Here is a 20382-nt window from a genome sequence, read left to right as displayed (position 1 = left end):
CTGCCTGTCACCAAGCCCCCTCGCCCCTCCTCCTGGTGCCTCCCAGCCGCTGATGGTGGCTTACCGTGTGACAGACTTCAATGGCCTCCACAAATCTCTTATCCTTCAAGTAGTTGAAAGCGAGTTTGAAGCCTGTCCAGGGGCAGAGGAAACACACACGGTGGCACCTTGACCACCCAAGAGCCAGGGTGGTGGTCCTCCCGCTGAGCTTCCTCCTCACCCGCATGGGCCCTGGCTGGTGGCCTTACCCACAGCCGGGCTGGCGTGATGACTATACTTCCAGGCCAGCTCGTAGCTGGCGGCTGCGTCTTGGTAGGCCTGCTCCTTCTCCATGATGAAGCCCATGTACTCATAGGCCCTGAAGCAGGACTGCAGGGAAAGCCAAAACGGATCCCAGCACAGGGTGGAACCAGCGGTGGGGGGAGGGGACACGGGGCAGGGGGCGGGGCAAGGGAGGGTGGGGAGCCGCATTAACGCCCACCTCTCACCGACTCCAGCAGCACCCCCCACCTTTGCTGGGGAGGGGTCACCTGTGCGCCCCTTCTAGGATACCCCTATGCTTGCATGGCCCCTTTCTCCACAGCGCTCTGCGCTGACCTGCAGGCCCCTGGACCTCATGAACCCTTCCCATCTCTCTTCACCATCCCGCATTCCCCTCTCCCGGCTCCCCGACTCTGCGCGCCTCCTCTCGCCTCGCCCCGGCCCTTGCATCTCCTCTGCCCCCACGCCCCGCGCGCCCCTCCCGGCCGCCTGGACGGGGAGTCCCCGCTTCCCCGACGGCAGCGCGCCCCCCCTGCCTTGTTGTATTGCACGCAGCGCCGCAGCAGCTCCGAGGCCAGGTCGAACTTGCCGCCCTGGCAGTAAAGGTCAGCCAGTAGGAGCCAGCTCTTCTCCAGGTCCTCGGCCTCGTCCGGCGTCCACGGGGCCTTGGCCAGACGCTTCAGCTGCGTGCGCGCCTTGGGGACCTGCTTCAGCAGCGCGTGGGCCTGCGCCGTGGCCAGCAGGGCGGGGACGCTGTCCTTCTGCACAGGGGTGGGAAGCGGGCGTCGGCGCGCTGGGCCCCCCCAGCCCGGCCCGGCCCCTCGCGGCCCACCCAGCGAGCCGGCCCACCTCGGCCTGTGCCATCGCGATGAAGGTGCCCAGCGCCGCCTCCACGTTGGCCTTGTCCCTGGTGGCCAGCAGGCAGAGGCTCTGCAGCAGCCGCAGCTGGGTCTGGCCCCAGTCCGAGCGCGGGTAGAAATCGCGCAGCAGCTTCTCGGCGGTGCGCACGGCGTGCTGCTCGAGGGCCTTCCTGTCGGTGGAGCTGCAGGCGTCCGACGTGAGAGTGGCAGGCTGGCAGGCCGCCTGCGGGCCCACGGCCCACGGGCCCTCGCGTGGTCTCTACCCCGCCACGTGGCTCTCCCCGCTTTTCCCAGGGGCCCGGCCCCTGCACCCCGCCTCCCCTCCCCCCGCCAAGCCCCGAGGTCAGCTGGGCCCCTACTTGCTCTGGGCCACCAGGTTCTTGAAAACCTCTCCGCCCACGACCTCGTTGTCCGGGTTCAGGCAGATCTGCACCATGTAGTAGGTGGCACTCTGGCCCCAAGTGCTGTCCTTGCGCGCCTTGTTTAGGAACTTCAGTGCTTTGTTGGGCTGCCCTATGCGCCTGTAGTGGAAGTGAGACACAGATACCAAGAACCAGAGAGGGAAACTGAGGTCCGGAGAGTGCAGGGACACACGGGCGCCACTCCCGGAGTCTGCCCGGAGCGGGGCTGGGTGGCTGGTCTCCCAAACGCCTGTCCCGCAAGTCAGTCGAATTTCTGCTTCCCCAGTGCTGAGCAGAAGCCCAGCTTGCCTGCCAGGAAGGGCCCCCTGCAGGGAACTGCCCCGACAACGCGCCCAGTCCCCAGCTCACCAGCAGTAGATGCCTCTGCAGTAGTTGAAACCTGGCTCCAAAGGAACACGGCTGGACATCCTCTTGACCAATTCAAAGAAGACAGGGGCATCCTCAAGTCTGCCGCTTCTCCATAGCAAGTCAATTAGTTTATTCCATGCCAGAAAGTCGTCTACAATAGGAGAGAAGATGCCAGGCTGTGAAAACCAACGGCCAAGTCCGATTGGGCGCTGTGGCCTGGCATGGAGAAGTGAGGGGCCCAGCAGACACTGCCTATTTGGGCTGAGCGGTGACCTCCCAGCAGCTTCAATGTCTCCCCTGGTCTCCAAAGCTGAGCAAAGAATAATCATCACACTGAAAAGTAGCAGCTAGAGCTTACACGGTACATTAAGCATTAAGGGCTTTACCTACACACACCGAGGTAGCTATTTTTCCCTTTCCACTGAGACACACAAGTTTTCGGCCAAAAGTCACACAGCTGGTAAGTGGAAGACCGTGAGTTAGACGTAGGCAGTCTGGCTCCAGGACCCCGCGCTCCTAAGGGCCACAGTCTGCTGGGCCTCGGGGCAGAGTTGGCTGTGGGCCCGCAGGGGCTGTCGTCTGAGCCTCAGGTGTGGCGGGAATGTAGCTACCTAACAGGGAGAGTTTCCAGCCACCTCCAGGTGGCTGTCACCTCAGAAGGGGGCTATGTCCAGTCCAGTGGCCGTGATTGGGAGACAGACAGGCTGTCCTGGGTCCAGGGCCAAGCACTGCCCTGCCTGAGACCAGGAACTGGCCCCTCGGACTCGGGAAGGGCCAGCACGTTCCATCGGTGCTTTATCAGTTTCCTGTCTCTCTGGGAACAATCAGAGAGGAAGGGGCTTCCTCTGCCCAGTCAGGAAGGAGGGGAGGCGGCCCACCCTTGTGGGGGAGAGCAGCCCTTGCTTGGTGGGAACTGACGCAGGCCATCTCAGCGGGCAGTCTTGATGTGGGCAGTTCGTTACCTGGTGCTTTCTCCAGGACTTGGTGGTAGAGAATGACGGCAGCTTCGTGTTTCTGTTTTCGAAACATCAGGTCAGCCATCATCTGTCAGAAAACACACAATGCTCCGGGACTCCTGACAGTTCGCCTGGCTGTGGTGGGGAGGCTGGGTGGGCGTGGGGGTAAGCAGAGAAGGTGGACAAGGACGTCCAAGGTCGCCTCTCTGGGCCCTGGGAGGAGCGGCCACAGGAGGAGCCCAGAAGACAGGGCCTGCTTGGGGTGGGAGGAGTGCGGGGGTGAGGTCACAGGTGGGAAGGTAAGCCCAGGGGTAGACACCAGTGGGTCCCTTTGGCAGCCAGCAGAGCCGGACCCTCCACCCGTGTCCGAGAACTGCCAGCTGCAGGCAGAGGAGGCAGAATGAGGACTCCCCACTCCTGTGGGGCGGCCCTGGCGGTGGTCTTGGTGTTAGGGAGAGAAGTCAGACTGGAGAGGCCTTTTCCCACATATTTCTTCTTTAAATCCAGGAACCTGTCCACCCTTGCCTTCACCCACTGTGGGTGTGGTTTCCCCTGGAGCTGATCAGCCTCCCCGCCTCCGCTTGGATTGGCCCCGGGAGGCTGATGTTGCCCTGGCTGCCGGCCCACCCCTACCACGTGAAGGGCATCAGGCCCAGTGCTCAGTCCCCTCTGCCTGGTGGCCCCTGGGGGTGGGTCAGCCAAGCATCGGAGTTATGGGGCCGGGAAGCAGCCCTCACGCGGTGGCGGGGACCCTGGGGAGGGTGGGGGGGGGGGGGGGAGGGAGGTCCTGTGGCACCATACCACTGAGGCCATCTCGTGGCTCTTCTCCGTCTGCAGGAGATCGGCACAGTGCTGCTCACACAAGTCCAGGTGGCCCTGCAGCAGGTAGAGGCGGGCCAGCTCCAGCAACACCTGGGACGAGGCCGGATGTGATCAACCAGGGAGCATCATGGGAAAACTCGGGCTGGTGTCTCACTCTCGCCTAATCCATTTTTATTATATTAGTTCCACCTTCAACATATGTCCCCGGCTCCCCCTTCTCCCCCAATCATACCACGTGTTTTACTAAGCAACCTCTGAAACTAGGGGCCTGGGCAACTCGTCCTCCTCCTTTGGCTTGGACCTAGCCCCCTCTGGGCAGCCCTCTGTGGTAGCCTCTGGGCCAGGCACCCGTCTTCTGAGTTCCCGCAGTGTGCAGACCCACATGCAGGCAATGGAACTAAAAATGTGCTCATCTGTCCCTCTGCCTGAGGCAGTCTGTGGGCAGGGACCCTGTCCTGCCCCCCGTGGCCCCCCGGGCCTAGCACCGTGCCTGGCGCGTATGAGACGTCTCTTAAATGAGTGCGTGTTGAGCGGATGAATGGCTGTCACTAAGCTCTTCATCGGTTCTCCTAGTGTGGACTCCAGCCACCACTGCCTCATCTGGGCCATGCCCCCCTCACGACTCTAAACCTCCTTGGAAGCTTAGTCTGGCTTCGTGCCCAAAGACCCCTGGCAGCCACGGCTGTCACTGTGCCCCCGCCTCCAAGGGGGACCTGAAAACGCCAGACTAGCATGACTTTTGGGAGCCGCTTCCCCACTCTACCCCCACAAGGAGCTGTCCGAAGTGAGGCCTCCCAGTCTTGGTCCAAGGGCTGATGGCTGAGGGCCCTGGGGTCAGCCAGAGCAGGCTCCCCACACCAGGGCTCCCGGGCCCCTTGACCTGCTGCTCCTCAGGGAGGCACAGGGAAGGACCCGGCCTCTGCCCCTAGTCAGGGGATTCCGCAAGGCAGCAGGGCCCAAGAGAAGGAGCAGCCTCTGGCTTTGAGGACCCCACCTTATTGTCATCAGGCGAGTAGAAGAGGGCATCCTTATAAAACCGTACCGCCTTGGCAAACTCCTTCTCTGCCAGGTGGTGCTCCCCAAACTGGACACAGATGGAGGCTGCCAGTTGTTTCTGGGAGGGGATCATTTCTGGTTGCTCCAGTGCAACATGCTTCAGGATCTGAGACTGGAGGTCCATGGCCTTGGGAAACCAGTAAACTCGGGATCAGAATCCTGGGGCCTGATGTGCCAGATCTCAGGCCAATTCACAGAAAGAATCCCTACTCTCGTTTCTGGGTCAGCAGATTATCAGAAAGGGCATCTCAAGTGCCCTTGAGCAAATCTGGGTCACTCTGGGCAGGCAAGGCCCCTGGCTGAGTACTCAGGAGGCAAGCTGCCTCTGCCCCTGGGGCAGGAACGGAAGCAAAGGCACTCAAACAAAACACTCTGTTGTGCCTGTACTTGTTTACCTGTTTCCATCACGCCTTGACACTTACCGTGTCTAATTTGCTCTGGCCCTCCTACGGGCTAGAAGAAGCACACAGTAGGTGCGCAGGGCAGGCTGCGTTTTGATGGATGCATTTGCTCTGAACGTTGCCCTGCTGGGAACTTGGGGCAGCCTCCACAAATATCCACAACATAAAATGATCGAGTAACCAGGGAGCATCGGGACAAGAAGAATTGGTGATGCCGGGGTTAGGTCTTGGGAAGTGGGCACAAATCAGCACTCGGCTTTCTAAGGGCCAAACGGGAGTGGGAATCCAGTGGGAAACAAGGGAATAAATTGTCTCAAGCCGTCAGAGTGGGCTTTCCTGGTACAAGGGCAGAAGGCATCTCGGAAACAAGAAGCCAGCCACACCCTTGCGGAGAAAGAGCGAGGGAGGTGGGATAGGAATGGCCAGGAACTGTCCCACTGGGGCAGCCCAGGGGAGAAAAGAGCTTAGGTTGGGACAGGCCAGACCTGGTTCAAATGTCAGCTCCCCCATTTACTGGCAGTCTGACTTTGGGCACATTTCTTAACCTCTTGGAGCCTTATCTGTGAAATAGGAATGTCACAGTGCGTATCTCAAAGGGCTACTGTGAGAATTAATAAGAAAGCAAAAAGCCCAGTACAGAACCCACCATCGAGCATTCAGTGCCCAGGAGCTGCTCACATTGTCCATTATTATCCCACGGGCATCCCTGCCGACTCCCTGCTTTCTCCGACCCAGCCCAGCCGGGCTTGGGGCACTCCGGGGCACCATCAACAAAGAGCACAGGTCGGGGAATAAATGGAAGGCCGAGGTCAGAGGTGTAACCCAGGTCCTCTTTTGAGTGCCAGCCCTGGAGCCTTCCAGACCTGCAGTCCTATCCTTCCTTTTATAGCTCCCACCAGGAAATGGCCAATAAAGAGCTTGAGTCTATTGTCTAATGTCGATTACCTTGTTCAAAGTTCCCATCACGTCTTCTTTTTTATGACTCTTGTAAACCTTTGCCAGCAAAAGCAAGCACTTGACATTGTTCATCATGGATGGGAGGTCTTTGGCTGCAAAGAGTAGAAACTACTCCGATTTGAGTAGAAACTCAAATCAGTGTTCTCTGGTGCCTGGGAAGCCAGGGATGGGGGAGGTAGGGGACTGGGCTCAGGACCCCAGCTAGCGCCCATCCCCATTCCGCAGGAAGAGACTGTAGGGCGGGGGCAGTAGGCTAGGGAAGTGACTTCGAAAGGGGCCTCACCAAAGTCGTGTTCCAGTGCCTGTTTCAAAACTTTTTCTGCTTTGTTGAACTTCTTTAACTTCAGGAGCAGTTCAGCAAGATCACAGCACAGAAAGTCCTGTCCATTGATCTTCTGCGCAGCCTCATAATAATTAATTGCCTTTGGGCAAACAGGAAATATTGGCCTCGGGGTCTGGTTCTACCTTGAGTGCCTCAAACCGTGTTCTCCTCGGCGGCCACCACACCTGTGTGTCCCTCCAGAACACAGAAGCCTGCGATGAGAAGGCCCTCCCAGCTGGCAGAGGGCTCGGGCTCGGCGTGTGTGTGTGTGTGTGTGTGTGTGTGTGTGTGTGTGTGTGGATAGCTTCTGAATTCTCCCCTAGCCAGCCCCCCTCCCCCACCCACTTCAACAGGGAGCTACGGTGGGAACGCAGCCACTCCCGTCCCATCCAGAAACTTCCACTCATGCACCCCCCTCCCTCTTCCCTGCTGGGCTGGCCCACACCTCTCGCCACCCCAGCCTGGCCTGACCTTGGCGTACTGGTGGGTCTTCACATAGGCTTGCCCGATCCTGCTGACCAGCAATGCATCATGGGGGTTCTTTCTATAGGCCTCGTCATAAGCCTCCAGGGCCTTCTCAGGCTGGTGGGGAAAGCGTCCAAAGGTCTCGGTCTCTCTTCTCTCCCGCTGGAGACATGAGATTGGGGGGCCACTTGGCAAGGCCACGAGGCTTTCACTCACCTCCTGAATGTTCATGAAAGCATCCCCCAGTAGCAGGCTGGTGTGGGGGCCAGGCAGTTGTTCACAGAGCTCCCTGCAAAAGTAACCAAAGGCTTAGCTTGAACCTATGCACTCTTTGTGTTTCTGAATTCATCTCCAACTCTTCTTTCCCATTCATTCATTCATTCATTCACCTAATACTTACTGAAAGCCCACTGTGCACGAGGCACTGTGCTAGCTACCTTAGTCCAAGCTCTGCTTATCTGTTATCTGGACCATGCCAGAACATCTACCCTTTCTTCTGGCCTCCAGTCCTAACCCTCTAGGCCCCTCTGCATAAGCAGGCATCCTACTCTTTCTAAAACTCCGGTGTGGCCGCGTCACCCCACCCCACTGTTTATTAGTGTCCCACCGCTCTTGGCTTTGCCTCCCCCCACCCCCGCCCCCCAGTGCTGCCTCCCACCTGGATTGCCTAGATAGAGTTCTGCTTGAGGGAGGGGCTGGGAAGGTCAAATCATAAAGACAGCTCTCCACCCTCCTGCACCTCACCTTGGCCACATCGAGTCACTGGACATTTCTTCAAGGACGGGCAGAGTCAGGGGCCAGGGCAAAAGTGCATACCCGTGGTTCCCACCAGAATGTGGGCCATTCAGGGGAGGCCAAGCAGGATGGATTCAGTTCTGTATCTTCAGAACTCGGCAGTGAGCCGGCCTGGCTAAGCTATCACGCTCAAATGCGGACCCATGGGAAATTCTGTACTTGCATTGCGTCTAACACACTTGGAGGGTGCAGACTGGAGACCCAGGTTGAGGAAACACAACCTGGAGAAGCCACTCCCTAAAACACCACCGGGAAGGAGGCTGTCAGGGCGCTGCCTGGGGCTTACCGGTAGCAGCCGATGTAGAGGCGGATGTCTTTGCGGGTCTGCAGGTAGATGTTGGCCATCTTCTCCTTGGCTTCCACGTAGAAGGGCTGCTTGGGTGTGATGTTCCTCAGCATGCTCAGGGCCACGTCCACGTTCCCACTGCTCAGGGCCAGGTCCACGTTGGCAATGGCGATGCGGATCTCCTCCGGTGTGCCCCTGAACTCGTTGATGGCGTCCTGCATGACCTTGGTGGCCTCATGCTAGAGCATGGGAACCCAGCAGACCTCCGTTAGCTGTCACCCACCACGGGTGACCTGAAAACACTTGAAATCTCTTGGAGGCGACTTAAAGGGATCCCTCTTCCCACTCCTGCCCCCAGAGAGAAATGAAATATGGAGACAGCCAGGAGCAGCCTTGCTCCATGGAAGGCGAGGGGAGGATGGCTCACATCCACCTGCAGAGAGGCTCCAGTGGCAGAAAGAAGAGAGATCCCTTCAGTGTCCACCACCACTCTTCCTGGGGGCAGGGGAAAGGTGCCTGGCTAGCTGGGGGTACAGAAACCCTCGACTGTTCCTTAGCACCTCTACATCTGTTGGCAATTCCTTCTTGTGGGAGACCGATGGATGCATCTCCTTGTGATTTCCTGCTTTCGGTCAAAAGTATTTTAATGTTATTGTATTTGGCACGTTAACGGTCTGTTTCAATTATTTCCTCATTATATTCATGCCCTTGGTTATGTTAACAAAGTTGCTTTCTTTCCCCATTTTGGTACTTTCGGACTGGGATTCAGCCTTACCAGACATTTCTTCCTCAATCTCTGCTGTCTTTTTGTTTGCTTGGTATATTTGTATCATCTTTTTCCTCTCATCCTGGGCCCTTTGGTGTTTGAAGTATAGAGAGTAAGGGTTCTCTCTGTTGCTAGTTTAAACCACTCTGATGCCTCTTTTATTTAAGAGGTACATTTATTTCATTTACAGTTTTGTTACCACAGATACGTTCTTGGGTTTTCTGGCAACAGAAAAGTTTCTGTTTTCATTTTTTAAAAAATATTTATTTTTTGAGAGAGAGAGAGAGAGAGAGAGAGGCAGCCTGAGCAGGGGAGGGGCAGAGAGAGAGGGAGACACAGAATCCCAAGCAGGCTCCAGGCTCCGAGCTGTCAGCACAGAGCCCGACGCAAGGCTCAAACTCACAAACTGGAAGATCATGACCTGAGCTGAAGTTGGATGCTTAACCAACTGAGCCCCCCAGGCGCCCGTTTTCATTTTTACATGCTGTTGTGTTTGGCTTTATTTCTGCCTTTATGACCTGCTTGGTCCTTTCTTTTCTTCTTAACTCTTGATTAATGTGGTGGAGATCACCTCTTAAATTCTACCAAGAGTCATCTTTCTATTAAGAAATGTCTTGTGTACATTTTTTCCCCACACTCTATAAAGTGGAAACAATTAGCATGCTTATAATAATGCCACCTTCTCCCTGAATTTTTTTATAGGATGTTATTGTTATTTTGATTTTAATAACTTTTATTTTAAGAACTTAGCAATTATACTGGCTTTGGGTCAAAATTACTGTAATTATTTCAATGCAATTAGATTTATTTAGATTAGTTCTATGTGTCCTTTTACACCTCACATTTTTTCCCACTTATAAAAACTTCATTTTCTTTTGTGTTTTAGTTGTCTGGGTTATATCAGCACGTAGGTTGTTTAAAAAAAAAAGTTTAATTCATACCATAATTCTTGAGTTATTTAATTTTTGTGTTATTCAATTTTTTTATACTGGGGGACATCCTTTCGCCCTCAACACTTTGTAAATATTGTCTGTGGTCTTCCTGAATTCAGTATTGTTGAGTAAAAGTCTGAGGCTTGGTTGATTTTTTTTTTTTTCCTCACAGTGGGTAATCTGCTGCCTACCCAGATGCTTGTTGGAACCTTCAATCACCTTGTTTTTGGTTTTGTTTTTAAGTGTTTATTTATTTTTGAGAGAAAGAGAGTGAGTGGGGGAGGTATAGAGAGTGGGAGGACAGGGGATCCGAAGTGAGCTCTGTGCTGACAGCAGAGAACCAGAGGTGGGGCTCGAACTCGCGAACCGTGAGATCACGACCTGAGCTGAAGTTGGACGCTCAACTGACTGAGCCACCCAGGCGCCCCCAGTGACCGTGAATCCTTGGTTCCCATGACTCCATTAGGATATTAGTATTAGGATTTTTTAAATATTTATTTACTTATTTATTTATCTGTTTATTTATTTATTTAAAAGTAATTTCCACACCCAACGTGGGGCTCTCCCCTGCTCCATTTCTTCTCTCTTCTGCAGGAACGTTTATTTTGCCTTGGTTGGATATGTGTGGTCTCTCTCTTTCTTACCCGTCATCCCCTCACATCACTTCAATGATTTTCTCACCCCTTTCCTGCATCAGAGAGCTTCAGCAAGGGTTCAGCCATTTTCTGTTTTGTCTCGTGGGACTATAATTTTCTAACGGCATCACTGTTTTCTATGCTTACTTGCTTTAATTCTGCCAGCTGAACACCTCTGGGGATCTCTGGTGCTCTGCTTTGAGCTGGTTTTACAAGATTCCATGTTTCCATTTTCATCAAATGTAGACAAGTTCTCTTAGAAGTATTTCTTCTTAGGGACGCCTGGGTGGCTCAGCTGGTTGAGTGTCCGACTCTTGATTTCAGCTCAGGTCATGATCTCAGGGTTGGTGAGTTCGAGCCCCATGTTGGGCTTAGTGCTGGCAGTGTGGAGCCTGCTTGGGGTTCTCTCTCTCTCCCTCTCTCTTCCTCTCTCTCCACCCGTCCCCTGCTCACATGCTCTCTTTCACACTTGATCTTAGCCAAAAGGCCAAGAAGCGATCACATGCTCTCTTTCAAAATAAATAAACTTTAAAAAAAGTATCTCTTCCATTTTTTATAGAACTCTTTCTCCCCAAGTGTAATCTTCACTTGCCTTTTGCTTGTGATTTTGTTTCCTCTCCCCTCTTTCCTCCCTTCCTTCCTTCCCTCCCACCCTTTCTTCTTTCCTTCCCTTCTTCTCCTCCCTCCACCACCTCTGTCCTTCCTTGTAATCACCATATTGGACCCCTTCCTCAAATGGGACTGGTCCCCCCTAACCTGGCCCTTTGCCCAGGATCTAGGCTGGGGACGGACAGGGTCTAGCACAGCTGCCCTAGGCTCACATTTCCCCTGAGCTTTCTGTGGGTCTTCCTTTTGGGGGTGGGCTTAATGAGAAGCTGGGGTCAGGACAGAACCCCTGGCTCACTGTGAAGGCCCCAGTCTGCAGATCTGTCATCTAAGCAAAGCACGCGGCAGAACTCTTTTTCAGGTTATTTCCCTCCTTACTTTCCTTGGGCCACGTCTCCTAGAAAGGAGCCCGGACAGAGAGAAGCAAGGAGGCCATCTGACCAGGGAGTTCTTGCTCAGTGGCCCTGCCCTTCCACGGGCTGGACCCGAGTCCCTCTAGGAATGCCCCTGCTTCTCCCCGCTTGAGCACATCTCCAGTTCAGAAGGTTTCAAGCAAAGGCAGGAACCTTGGGCCCCGCCTCACTGCACCCTGCTTTCTCTCTCGCCCACCGATGGTAAGTTCCAAAAGGACCTTGCTAGCTTCTCTCCTCTATCCCCAGCTGCCAGATGGTGCCTGGCAGCTAGCTGGCCCTCAATCAATAGCTGAATCAACTGACTGAATCGACTGTGCTGGGATGTGGCCGTTCCCTAGGTTTGCTGTAGGTGGACATTCCTTCTCCACTTTTAATTCCTGTGCTCCTTTTGGCAGATTCAAAGGAGGAAAGGACAACAAACAGGCTTCCACATCCCCACCTCTACCCAGAAGGCGGTTTTCTTTTTTAATGTTTATTTTTGAGAGACAGAGAGAGAGAGTGAGGGAGACAGAGGGTGCATGGGGGGAGGGGAGAGAGAGAGGGAGACAGAATCTGAGCCGGCAGCACAGAGCCCTACACGGGGCTCGAACTCACGAACTGTGAGATCATGACCTGAGCAGAGGTCAGAGGCCCAACCGACTGAGCCAACCAGGCGCCCCCCAGAAGGCAGTTTTTAACTTTAAGGAGAAAAGGGCCTCGCGAGCTGTTCCTTCTCTATGGCAGCCAGATGCCCCCGTACTGGCAGATTAGAGATGGTCCTGGAACTCTGCCGACCCTCTCCGCTGAGCAGGTGAGTGAGTGAGGACAGCGAGGCCGTGGGAGCCTGTGGAGTCAGCTCTACCCCCACCCCCCACCCCATGTTCCCCCGCTGCTCCTTCACACCAGCGTAGGACGCTCAGGTGCTTCCTGTCTTTGCCAAGCCAGACCTGCCAAGGCCCCAGGGCTGCCTCATACAGTTGAGCAAATTATATACCACAAAACTCCCAAGGGGACACAGTTCGTAAAGACTGTGGTGTGATTATGGCGTCTACCGGGGCTGTGCCTTACCCAATCTGCACAACCACCCGTGGCTGTCCTGATGGGCCTGTGTGCTCTGCCTCTGTGAGATCCTCATGGGGACAGTGAGGCAGGCAGGCAGGGGACAGATCAGGTGGGGCTCAGTAGGCTTTGGACATTATCTAGAGGGCACTGGGAGCCATCGAGGCCTTTGGGCGGGGGTAAGTTATGCTCCCAAATGAATAAAGGCTCGAATAATAGAACGAATAAACATCAGCCAGAACCAAAGAGCCTGGTTCCCAGGCTTACCCCGGACCTCCAACATGCCCCAGTCCCCAGGGACGAGAGCGTGGTATTTCTTACCAGCTCCCCATTCATGCGGAGGGCGTCTGCCAGTTCCAGTAAGAGGGACGCCCGCTCACTGGGCTGCATGGAGGGCCCGCGGAGTTTCTTGCCTTCTTCCGTCTTCCGAGTTGGTAATTTTATGATCATTTTCAGCGTCCTTATGGCTTCTGGATAGTCCCCACACTTGTTGAGGGCCCTGGCCTTGACCAAGTGGTAGAGGGGGTGGTCTCGGACCTAGAGGAGCAGAGTGGAGTGTGGGGCCCCGGTTCACGGCTGCTGCTCAAGGCACCCGGACCGGAGAAGGCCGCGGAAGCCCACCGAGCCTGCCCTGGCCTTTGGCCCGCAGAAGGGTCTGAGGGATGCCGGGAGCTCCCGGGGCCTCTCCCAGGGCAAGTGGGGGCTGTTGGCCAGCTGGGCTTGGGGAGGCGGGGGCGGGGCGACTGGGCACAGAGGACCCCCACCTGGAAGTTGTGGCTGACGCCCAGCTCTAAGCAGTGGGAACACATGGCAAAATTGCCCTGCGCCAGGTAGATGTGGGACATGAGGAGGTGGGCGTCCACGGAGGTGGGGTCCAGCTCCAGGCAACGCTGCAGGGTGCTCTGGGCATTCTCTAACTCTCCTAGAAACGACAAACAGACCTCTACATCCAGGGGTCCCTGGGGGACTCCCAGGACCCAGTATGTAGAGGCAGAATGAATTTTGTGTGTTCTGTTACCCAGAAATACCCGAGTTGGCCATTTCACCCAGTTCTGTTCTGTTTCACTCAGAGGTCTCTTCTTGAAATTACAACTACCCAGACAAGAGCCTGGAAACTCAGACTGTGGGGCAACCCTCGAGGAGATGGCTAAAGCACGTCACTGCTCTGTCCAGAAGCTCCGGGGGACGCTTAAGTCTCGAGTCCCACACCTCAGAGCAGAACGGAACCTAACAATAACAGCAACTGTAATAGCCCCGTCTTACGAAGCACTTGCTTTATGCAAAGCACTTTTGGAAAGTCAGGGTTACTTTCCTGCCGGTTAGTTAGTTAGTTAGTTAGTTAGTTAGTTAATACCAGCCCCGCAAGATGGGCGGTATTGTCTGTGTCTTTTTGATGTAGGACTGGAACCCAGTTACATAAGTAACTCAGCTTACGAGGGACAAAGTCAGCCTTTAGACCCAGGGCCATCGGCTCCTGAGGCTGAGCTCTGCCTGCCTTGGCGCTCAGGGGCTGAGGGCTCTCCCCGCAGCCAGACTGGCCCACAGCCGGCAGCAGTGCAAGCCCAGGGGTGGAGTGCAGTGAGCTGGTAGGAGAGTCCCCCCCTCTCTCCATCCAGGTCCCTCAACAGCTCCCGCTCAGGGCCCATAACTTGGCGGGGAGGGGAGCAGCTGCTTCTGGGTCCCAAACTCCCTGCTCCTTCCTTGTGCACTGCTGCAGAAATGTGAAGATGTCACTATGGCAACCTAAGCAGCTGGAGACCTTGCTTTGGCCCTTAACTTGCTTGTTGCCAGCTGCCCGCACCCCTAGGGGAGTGTTCCTGCCCTTGCCTTGTACCCAGGAGCCCCTGAAGCTTGTGGGTAAACCTGGAAACCCAGATGACAACGGGGAGGCCCACGGATGAAGACAGAGTCGGAGGAGGGGGTGTCTCTGCACGGTGTGACCCACGTGAGGCCGTGCCAGAAGCCAGACACATGCCATGGCATTTGGGATCCTTCGGAAGCCCCCAGCGCACCAGAGATCAGCCTGCCTTCCAGGCAGACTGGGGCGCAAGGCCACAGGTGGAGAGTCCTCAGAGGGGACAGCAAGGTTCCCACGGACCCGTCTCCCCTTTCCCTCTCTCTCCAGGACCTGGGTCTCGAGACAGGAGAAGCCGGAAGGACATTGCTCTGGCCACCCTGAGGCTCTGAGAGCCGAATGCTACAGGGTCCCACCTCCCCGTGATGCCCTCCTGCCCACCTTTTAATAACTGCGACCCTGCCAGTTCCCATCCCCTCCCCCGCTTTGGTTTCCTCCACGGAATTCCTGTGTCCTAACAAACAAGGCCGCGTGCTTCTCTGTTCTGCGTATCGTCCATTTCCCCTTACTAGAATGCAGACCTCATGAGGGCATTTCTGCCTATCCTGAGGACCGGGTGGATCCCGGTATCGGAGCAGCCCCTGTGCGGAACTGAAGTTCAGCCACTTCGGCCGCGGTGCCCCGCTCAGAGTGAGGAAGCCTCCAGTAGCCGGGCGGGTGGCAGAGACCCCTGCTGGTGAGGGAAGTCAGGCCGGTTTCTGGGGAGTGGAGGCCAGGGATGTGGCCGGGCCTGGTGAGGGGGTGTGGGTCTGTGTAAACCGCCCGAGGCGGGGGGCTGCGACCCCCGGGGCGGTGGCTGAACGGATGAACAGACGCAGGCTCACCTGAGAGGTACTTGACCTGAGCCATCACATACAGGGGGTCGATGAGAGCTGGCGCCGCTTTGACGACAGGACTCAGGATCACAGCGACTTGTTGGAGAAGCGGAGACACGATCTGGCCCGGCGACCGGGGCTGTAGGAACACGGGGCCTGGCTGGATGGTTTGCCCCATTCCAGAGAGACTCCTAAAGCTCTCAGGAAACACTCTCTCAGTGAAGGAATTTTACTTTCTTCCTCGTGTTTCTTATCCAGTCGGTGCCTTCTAGTGCTACGACACAAGGTGCAGAGAACGGGGACTTTGTTTCGCTGACGGTTGTGTCCCCAGTCCCGACCACGGCGTCCGGCACACGCTGGTGCACTTAATAGATGTTTGTGGAATGACTCATTACGTGGCACTGGGGGGGACATTACGATAGCAAGGTAAGATCCTTGCCCATGGAGAATCTTGACTGGCTGGGCAAATAGGCAAACGAGTAAAGCAGGCAAACAAGTAAAGACTAACAGACTTTTTAGAAGACTTGTGGGGAAAAAGGGAGCTGGTTATTGTCTAGGATAAAGGCGGAGGCGTGGAGCAGTGCCCTGTTCCCGCGAGTGTGGTCTGTGGGCCAGCAGCAGCGGGATTCCCCTGGGGGCTGTGCTGACAGCTCAGAGCCCGCAGCCTGCTTCAGATTCTGTGTGTGTGTGTGTGTGTGTGTGTGTGTGTGTGTGTGTGTCTCTGCTCCTCCCCTGCACACGCTCTGTCTCTCTCGGTCTCTTGAAAATCAACATTAAAAAAAAAAAAAAAATTGAAAAGCAATGGGTCCCCGAACTTCAGGGGCTCAGAGCCGCCTGCTGGCCGGGCCAGACGAGGTCTTTGCCCCCGTCCAGGCCTATGCTCCAGACCCCCGCCGTTCAGATGGGACTTCCTCTAACCTGCTTGGGGCAGAAGAACAAGTACTCCCTGGCGATGCAGACCAGGAAGAGGGGGTTCAGCTTTTCGAAGTACTCGGAGCCCAGGGGGAGGCCCTGCATGCCGGCGAAGTGCAGCCCCGCAGCCTCCTTCAGGAGCCGGGTGGCCTCCTGCTCCCCCTTGTGCTTCCTGGACGCCAGAAGGGCCTGGAGGAAAACCAGCACCTGGGGGAGGCAAGCCCAGGTCTCGGCACCAACGCCAGCCGGGCCGTGGGGAGGCGAGCGCAAAGCAGGAGTCCGGGCCGTGTTGGCTGCTGGGTGCCGGAAACTGGGGCGAGGGGAGGGCCGGGGACACAAGCCTGGAGCGGCCCGCGTCCCCAGGGAGCTCTGACCTCAGACTTCCCGAGAGACTGCTGCACCTCCTTCATAAATTCCAGCTGCTGTTCAGCCTCCTCCAGGTGGCCGTCCAAGATCTGGCACCAGATGATCCCTGGGAACGGGGCAGAACAAGCGTGAGGAGCCAGCTCGGACCCGGAGCCAGCAGGCCCGCGGGCCAAGAGCAGGGATGAGACAGCGGAAGGACGGGCGGCTGTGCAGGGGGCCTTTCCCAACATCTCCGCAAACGTAAAGAGCGATGCTCGCTCCTAGTAAAGAATTCGAGGCACGAGGCAGGCAGGGAAGCATATCCCTAGCTCGTGCTCTGCCTTTAACCATGCACCGTGGCTGGGACATTTTATTTAACTACTGCCCCGTTGAAGGACAGCTCATTTCGCATCCAGTTTGCTTTCGATGCTTAAATGCTCCCGTGCCACGGTAAACATATTTCCGCGTTCTAATTCCTGCAGTCGAGTTGACTGGTCAAAGGGCGTGTATATCTAAAATGTTGATAGATAAGGCCAACTTGTCCTCCGGAGATGTTTGAATTAGGGTTACTGCCAAGAATTTGAAAGTCGCCTTTCCCCACAACCTCGCCGACGTGCTTCACTCTTTGCCAGTGAAAACGTGAAAAACAACTCATTTTAGTTCCTTTTTTTTTTTACCAAGAGGGGAAAGGAGCATTTTTCCATACATTTAATGCCCCTTTCCTTTCTCCTGTGAATCTCCTATACCTAGCTTTAGCCTGATTCTTTTTTTTTTTTTTTTTTTTAATTTTTATTATTTCTGAGAGACAGAGACAGAGCACGAGCGGGGGAGGGAAGAAGGAGAGAGAGAGAAGGAGTCACAGGTTCTGAAGCAGGCTCCAGGCTCGGAGCTGTCAGCACAGAGCCCGACGCGGGGCTCGAACTCACGCGAGATCACGCGAGATCATGACCTGAGCCGAGGTTGGACGCTCAACCGACTGAGCCACCCAGGCGCCCCTAGCCTGATTTTATTTTAGGGCGATTTGTTTTCTCTTCATAAATATTAAGATTATTAACCCTTTATAGCAAACATTTTCTACCAGTTTGCCATTCACCTTTTAACTATTTGTGACTGCCTTTTGCCATCCATTAGTTTTAAAGTTTTACACAGATCAGTAAAATATTTTCTTTTAGGGCTTCTGAGTTTCCTCCAGGGAACCCAAGTCCAACTGAACTTTTATGTTTCAATGTTTAATTCATCTGGAGCTTTTAAATTAAAAAAACATTTTTAAAATAATTTTTGCCCCTGATGTGGGGCTTGAACTCACGACCTCAAGATTAATAGTCACGTGCTTTACCAACTGAGACAGCCAGGCGCCCCTGAAGTTTACTTCTGAATATGGCGTGAGCTGGGAACTTCCCTTTACGTTTTTCATACTGGATAGCCAGATGTCCAACCATGAATTGTTGAAACCTACCGCCATATTGGTTTGAAATGTCACTTTATTTGTAAGACCTGTTTCTGTTCTGTTTATCGCCTTGTTTACTCCAGCATTGACCTGGAGCTGACTTACCTACTGGTGTTCTGTAATGTGTTTTGAGTTTGGGAAGACAAATCCTTCTACTCCTACTACTATAAAAGAGGAATCTCTTTTATAGATATTTCTTGGTCATTTTGGTGTATTTATTCCTGACTGTCTTCCTAATGAACATCTTGGTTTTTCACTTATATGCATCCCACTATTTGGCTCATCTATGGAGTTAATTTACTTTGCAATCGTATTTGTAATGTTCAGTAACTTTTTCGTTCTCTACAATCTTTGCCATAGTAGCCTCTTCTTTACTTATTGACTGACATTGTAGCCTCTGAAAACCCTGGTGTTTTAGTGGGGGGTGGCAAAGTCTTTTCTGTATCTGGCTTTAAACTTGGCTCCTCAGAGGGCCTTGGCTTTGCATGGTCCACTTGGCCCCTCTTTCAAACTGTTAGCAGATTTACAAACGGACTAGACTGATGAGTATTAACAGCTGAGGCAGATTTCCCAAATTGTTAAGGTCACTGTTTTTCTGGGCACTGGACTTCCCTTCTGGCTGACTGGCGAGGGGGCTCCCCTGAATGAGGAAGTGGGGAAGGACTGAGCTGGGTGGGGGTTGTCCTAGGGAGTGTGGCCTGTGTGTGGAGCAAGTCTTTTTGTCCTTCATGTCCCTGGTGGTGGTGGGAAACAGGGCTCTTCTCTGCTCCCTCCTGGCCCACCGCCTTGAAAGGTCTCCTTGATTCCATTCTCTGGTTCCCCTGTCATCTCGCTGACTGCCCCGTGGCTTGTGTAGCTCCCAGCCTCCAGCGACCATGAGCTTGCTTTTTTTTTTTGATTTTTTTTAATGTTTATTTTTTTATTTTGAGAAAGAGAGAGTGAGAAAGAGAGGCGAGAGAGGGAGAGAGAGAATACCCAGCAGGCGCTGGGACGCAGAGCCCGACACAGGGCTCAATCTCACAAAGCGTGAGATCACGACCTGAGCCGAAACCAAGAGTCAGACACTCAACCGACTGAGTCACCCAGACGCCCCTTGTTATTTGTCAACTTTTGTTTTTCTTGGAGCTCTTTGGGAGAAAACGGGTCTACTCGTTTCTTTAGCTGCCCCGTCTGTGTACCATGTTGGCATACGGCTTTCCAGAGTGGCTTGTCATTTCCTTACTTTTGATGCTATCTGTTCTATATCCTCTAGAAATGTGACGTTCTCAAAGTTTCTGGTCCACCAAAGGCAGCTTTCTCTGTTTCTAGGGCTGCGTTATCTTTTCAAAACGTCTTCCAGGATTTTATGGGTTTGGAAGTGGAGGAAGATGCATGGGCTCACGAGTCAGCTGACGTGGTGAACAACCTCTCAGATAACCGTGCTGTGCTGGCGAAGAGCCTGGACCATAGAGAGAAGCGGCTGGACCCAAAAGACACGGCTCCTGAGAGCTGGGGTAAGGAGCCAGCCTGCCTTGAGCCTGGGACCACACAGTTTCCTCAACCAAAATTAAATTGCTGGTTCAGAGTTCACCAGACGCCGTAGATTTGAAGGCTTAAAAACAAAATGTGTAAAATGAAAATTGGGGTCTGGGAAATTTACTGACGTTTCTCTAGAGCGGGGTGGGCAGGCCTCTGGACAGACAGGGAAGTAAAACTCTCAAAACTATTGCTCTGGTGGCCTTTCAGCTCAGGGCCCGCAGAGGGAGAGTCTAGGGGCTTTGGGTTGGGGTGCTCCCGGACTGGGACCCTCTCCAACACTGGCCTTGCCGGGCCTGAGAAGAGGCAGGGCCCCCGAGCGGAAGGGGCAGGCTGCTGGTCCTCCAGGGGGTCACAGTGTGGACATCAGAGGTCTGACGCAGATCCGAGTGGCTGCGGCCACACTCTGACAGTTCCTGTGTCTCTTACATCTATGCTTACTGATTCATGGGTGACTCAGTTGGTTGAGTGCCTAACTCTTGATTTCGGCCCAGGTCATGACCCCAGGGTTGTGGGATCGAGCCCCATATGTGGAGCCTGCTTGGGATTCTCTCACTCCCTCTACCCCTCCCCCCCCCACTCCCTCCCTCTCTCTCTCTCTCTCTCTCTCCCAAACAGACACCAATTCATGGAAAGGCACCCCATCATACAATGTACTCCAAAACTCACACACCCTCTAGGGAAGATGCTTCCCAGCGCCTCTCTTCTGGACCCACGGAGGCTACCTTGCGACCTGCCTTCCCGCACCCCCCACCCCCTCCCTTGCCCGGACCGCATAGACCTGTCAAGGCAGCCACACTGCTCTCGTCCAATTTCATGGCCTCTGAGTACCACAGAGATGCCTCCTTCACTTGGTCCTGTAGGATGAAGAGATAGCCCAGCTCTGTGGCCACGTGGGCGTAGGCGGCTGTGGCCACGAACGTGTGCTCAATGAAGCCACACACCAGCTGCAGAATCGCCTGGTGCCTTCCACACTGCAAGGAACGGACACGTGGGAATAGGGAGACCCATCAGCCCAGCCTGTCCGAGCAAGGCCGTGTCAGAAATGGGGGATACTTTGGCAGTCCCGTTTCGGGTGCTTAGGAGAGACTAAGAGGGGCCCATGACCCACATAGCCAGGGCTGTGCACTTGTCCAGCTTCCAAAGCCTCAC

General features: G+C 54.7%; 1 protein-coding gene across 3 annotated transcripts in view; it reads right to left on the bottom strand.

Moving 5' to 3' along the window:
• Positions 1-20382, bottom strand: part of TTC21A (tetratricopeptide repeat domain 21A) — a 36755-nt gene that overhangs the window by 1677 nt on the left and 14696 nt on the right. For 2 of the 3 annotated variants that reach the window (XM_058729450.1, XM_058729452.1), the window contains exons 9-28: positions 20012-20204; positions 16298-16395; positions 15930-16130; positions 15021-15150; positions 13106-13263; positions 12663-12878; positions 7952-8190; positions 7087-7159; positions 6877-6987; positions 6367-6505; positions 6072-6175; positions 4664-4852; positions 3649-3759; positions 2854-2935; positions 1892-2042; positions 1481-1642; positions 1111-1303; positions 798-1022; positions 249-369; positions 65-132 (exon numbers count right to left, since the gene is read on the bottom strand). In XM_058729450.1, coding sequence (XP_058585433.1) covers positions 65-132; positions 249-369; positions 798-1022; positions 1111-1303; positions 1481-1642; positions 1892-2042; positions 2854-2935; positions 3649-3759; positions 4664-4852; positions 6072-6175; positions 6367-6505; positions 6877-6987; positions 7087-7159; positions 7952-8190; positions 12663-12878; positions 13106-13263; positions 15021-15150; positions 15930-16130; positions 16298-16395; positions 20012-20204 — 2964 coding nt within the window. The remainder of the gene's footprint in view (positions 1-64; positions 133-248; positions 370-797; positions 1023-1110; positions 1304-1480; positions 1643-1891; positions 2043-2853; positions 2936-3648; positions 3760-4663; positions 4853-6071; positions 6176-6366; positions 6506-6876; positions 6988-7086; positions 7160-7951; positions 8191-12662; positions 12879-13105; positions 13264-15020; positions 15151-15929; positions 16131-16297; positions 16396-20011; positions 20205-20382) is intronic. The other variant, XM_058729451.1, reaches the window with a different exon arrangement.

This window comes from Neofelis nebulosa, chromosome 5 (assembly GCF_028018385.1).
Source record: "Neofelis nebulosa isolate mNeoNeb1 chromosome 5, mNeoNeb1.pri, whole genome shotgun sequence".
Classification (NCBI taxonomy): Eukaryota; Metazoa; Chordata; class Mammalia; order Carnivora; family Felidae; genus Neofelis; species Neofelis nebulosa.
The sequence above is the reverse complement of the archived record's forward strand: the minus strand, read 5'-3'. Positions and strand labels throughout refer to the sequence as shown.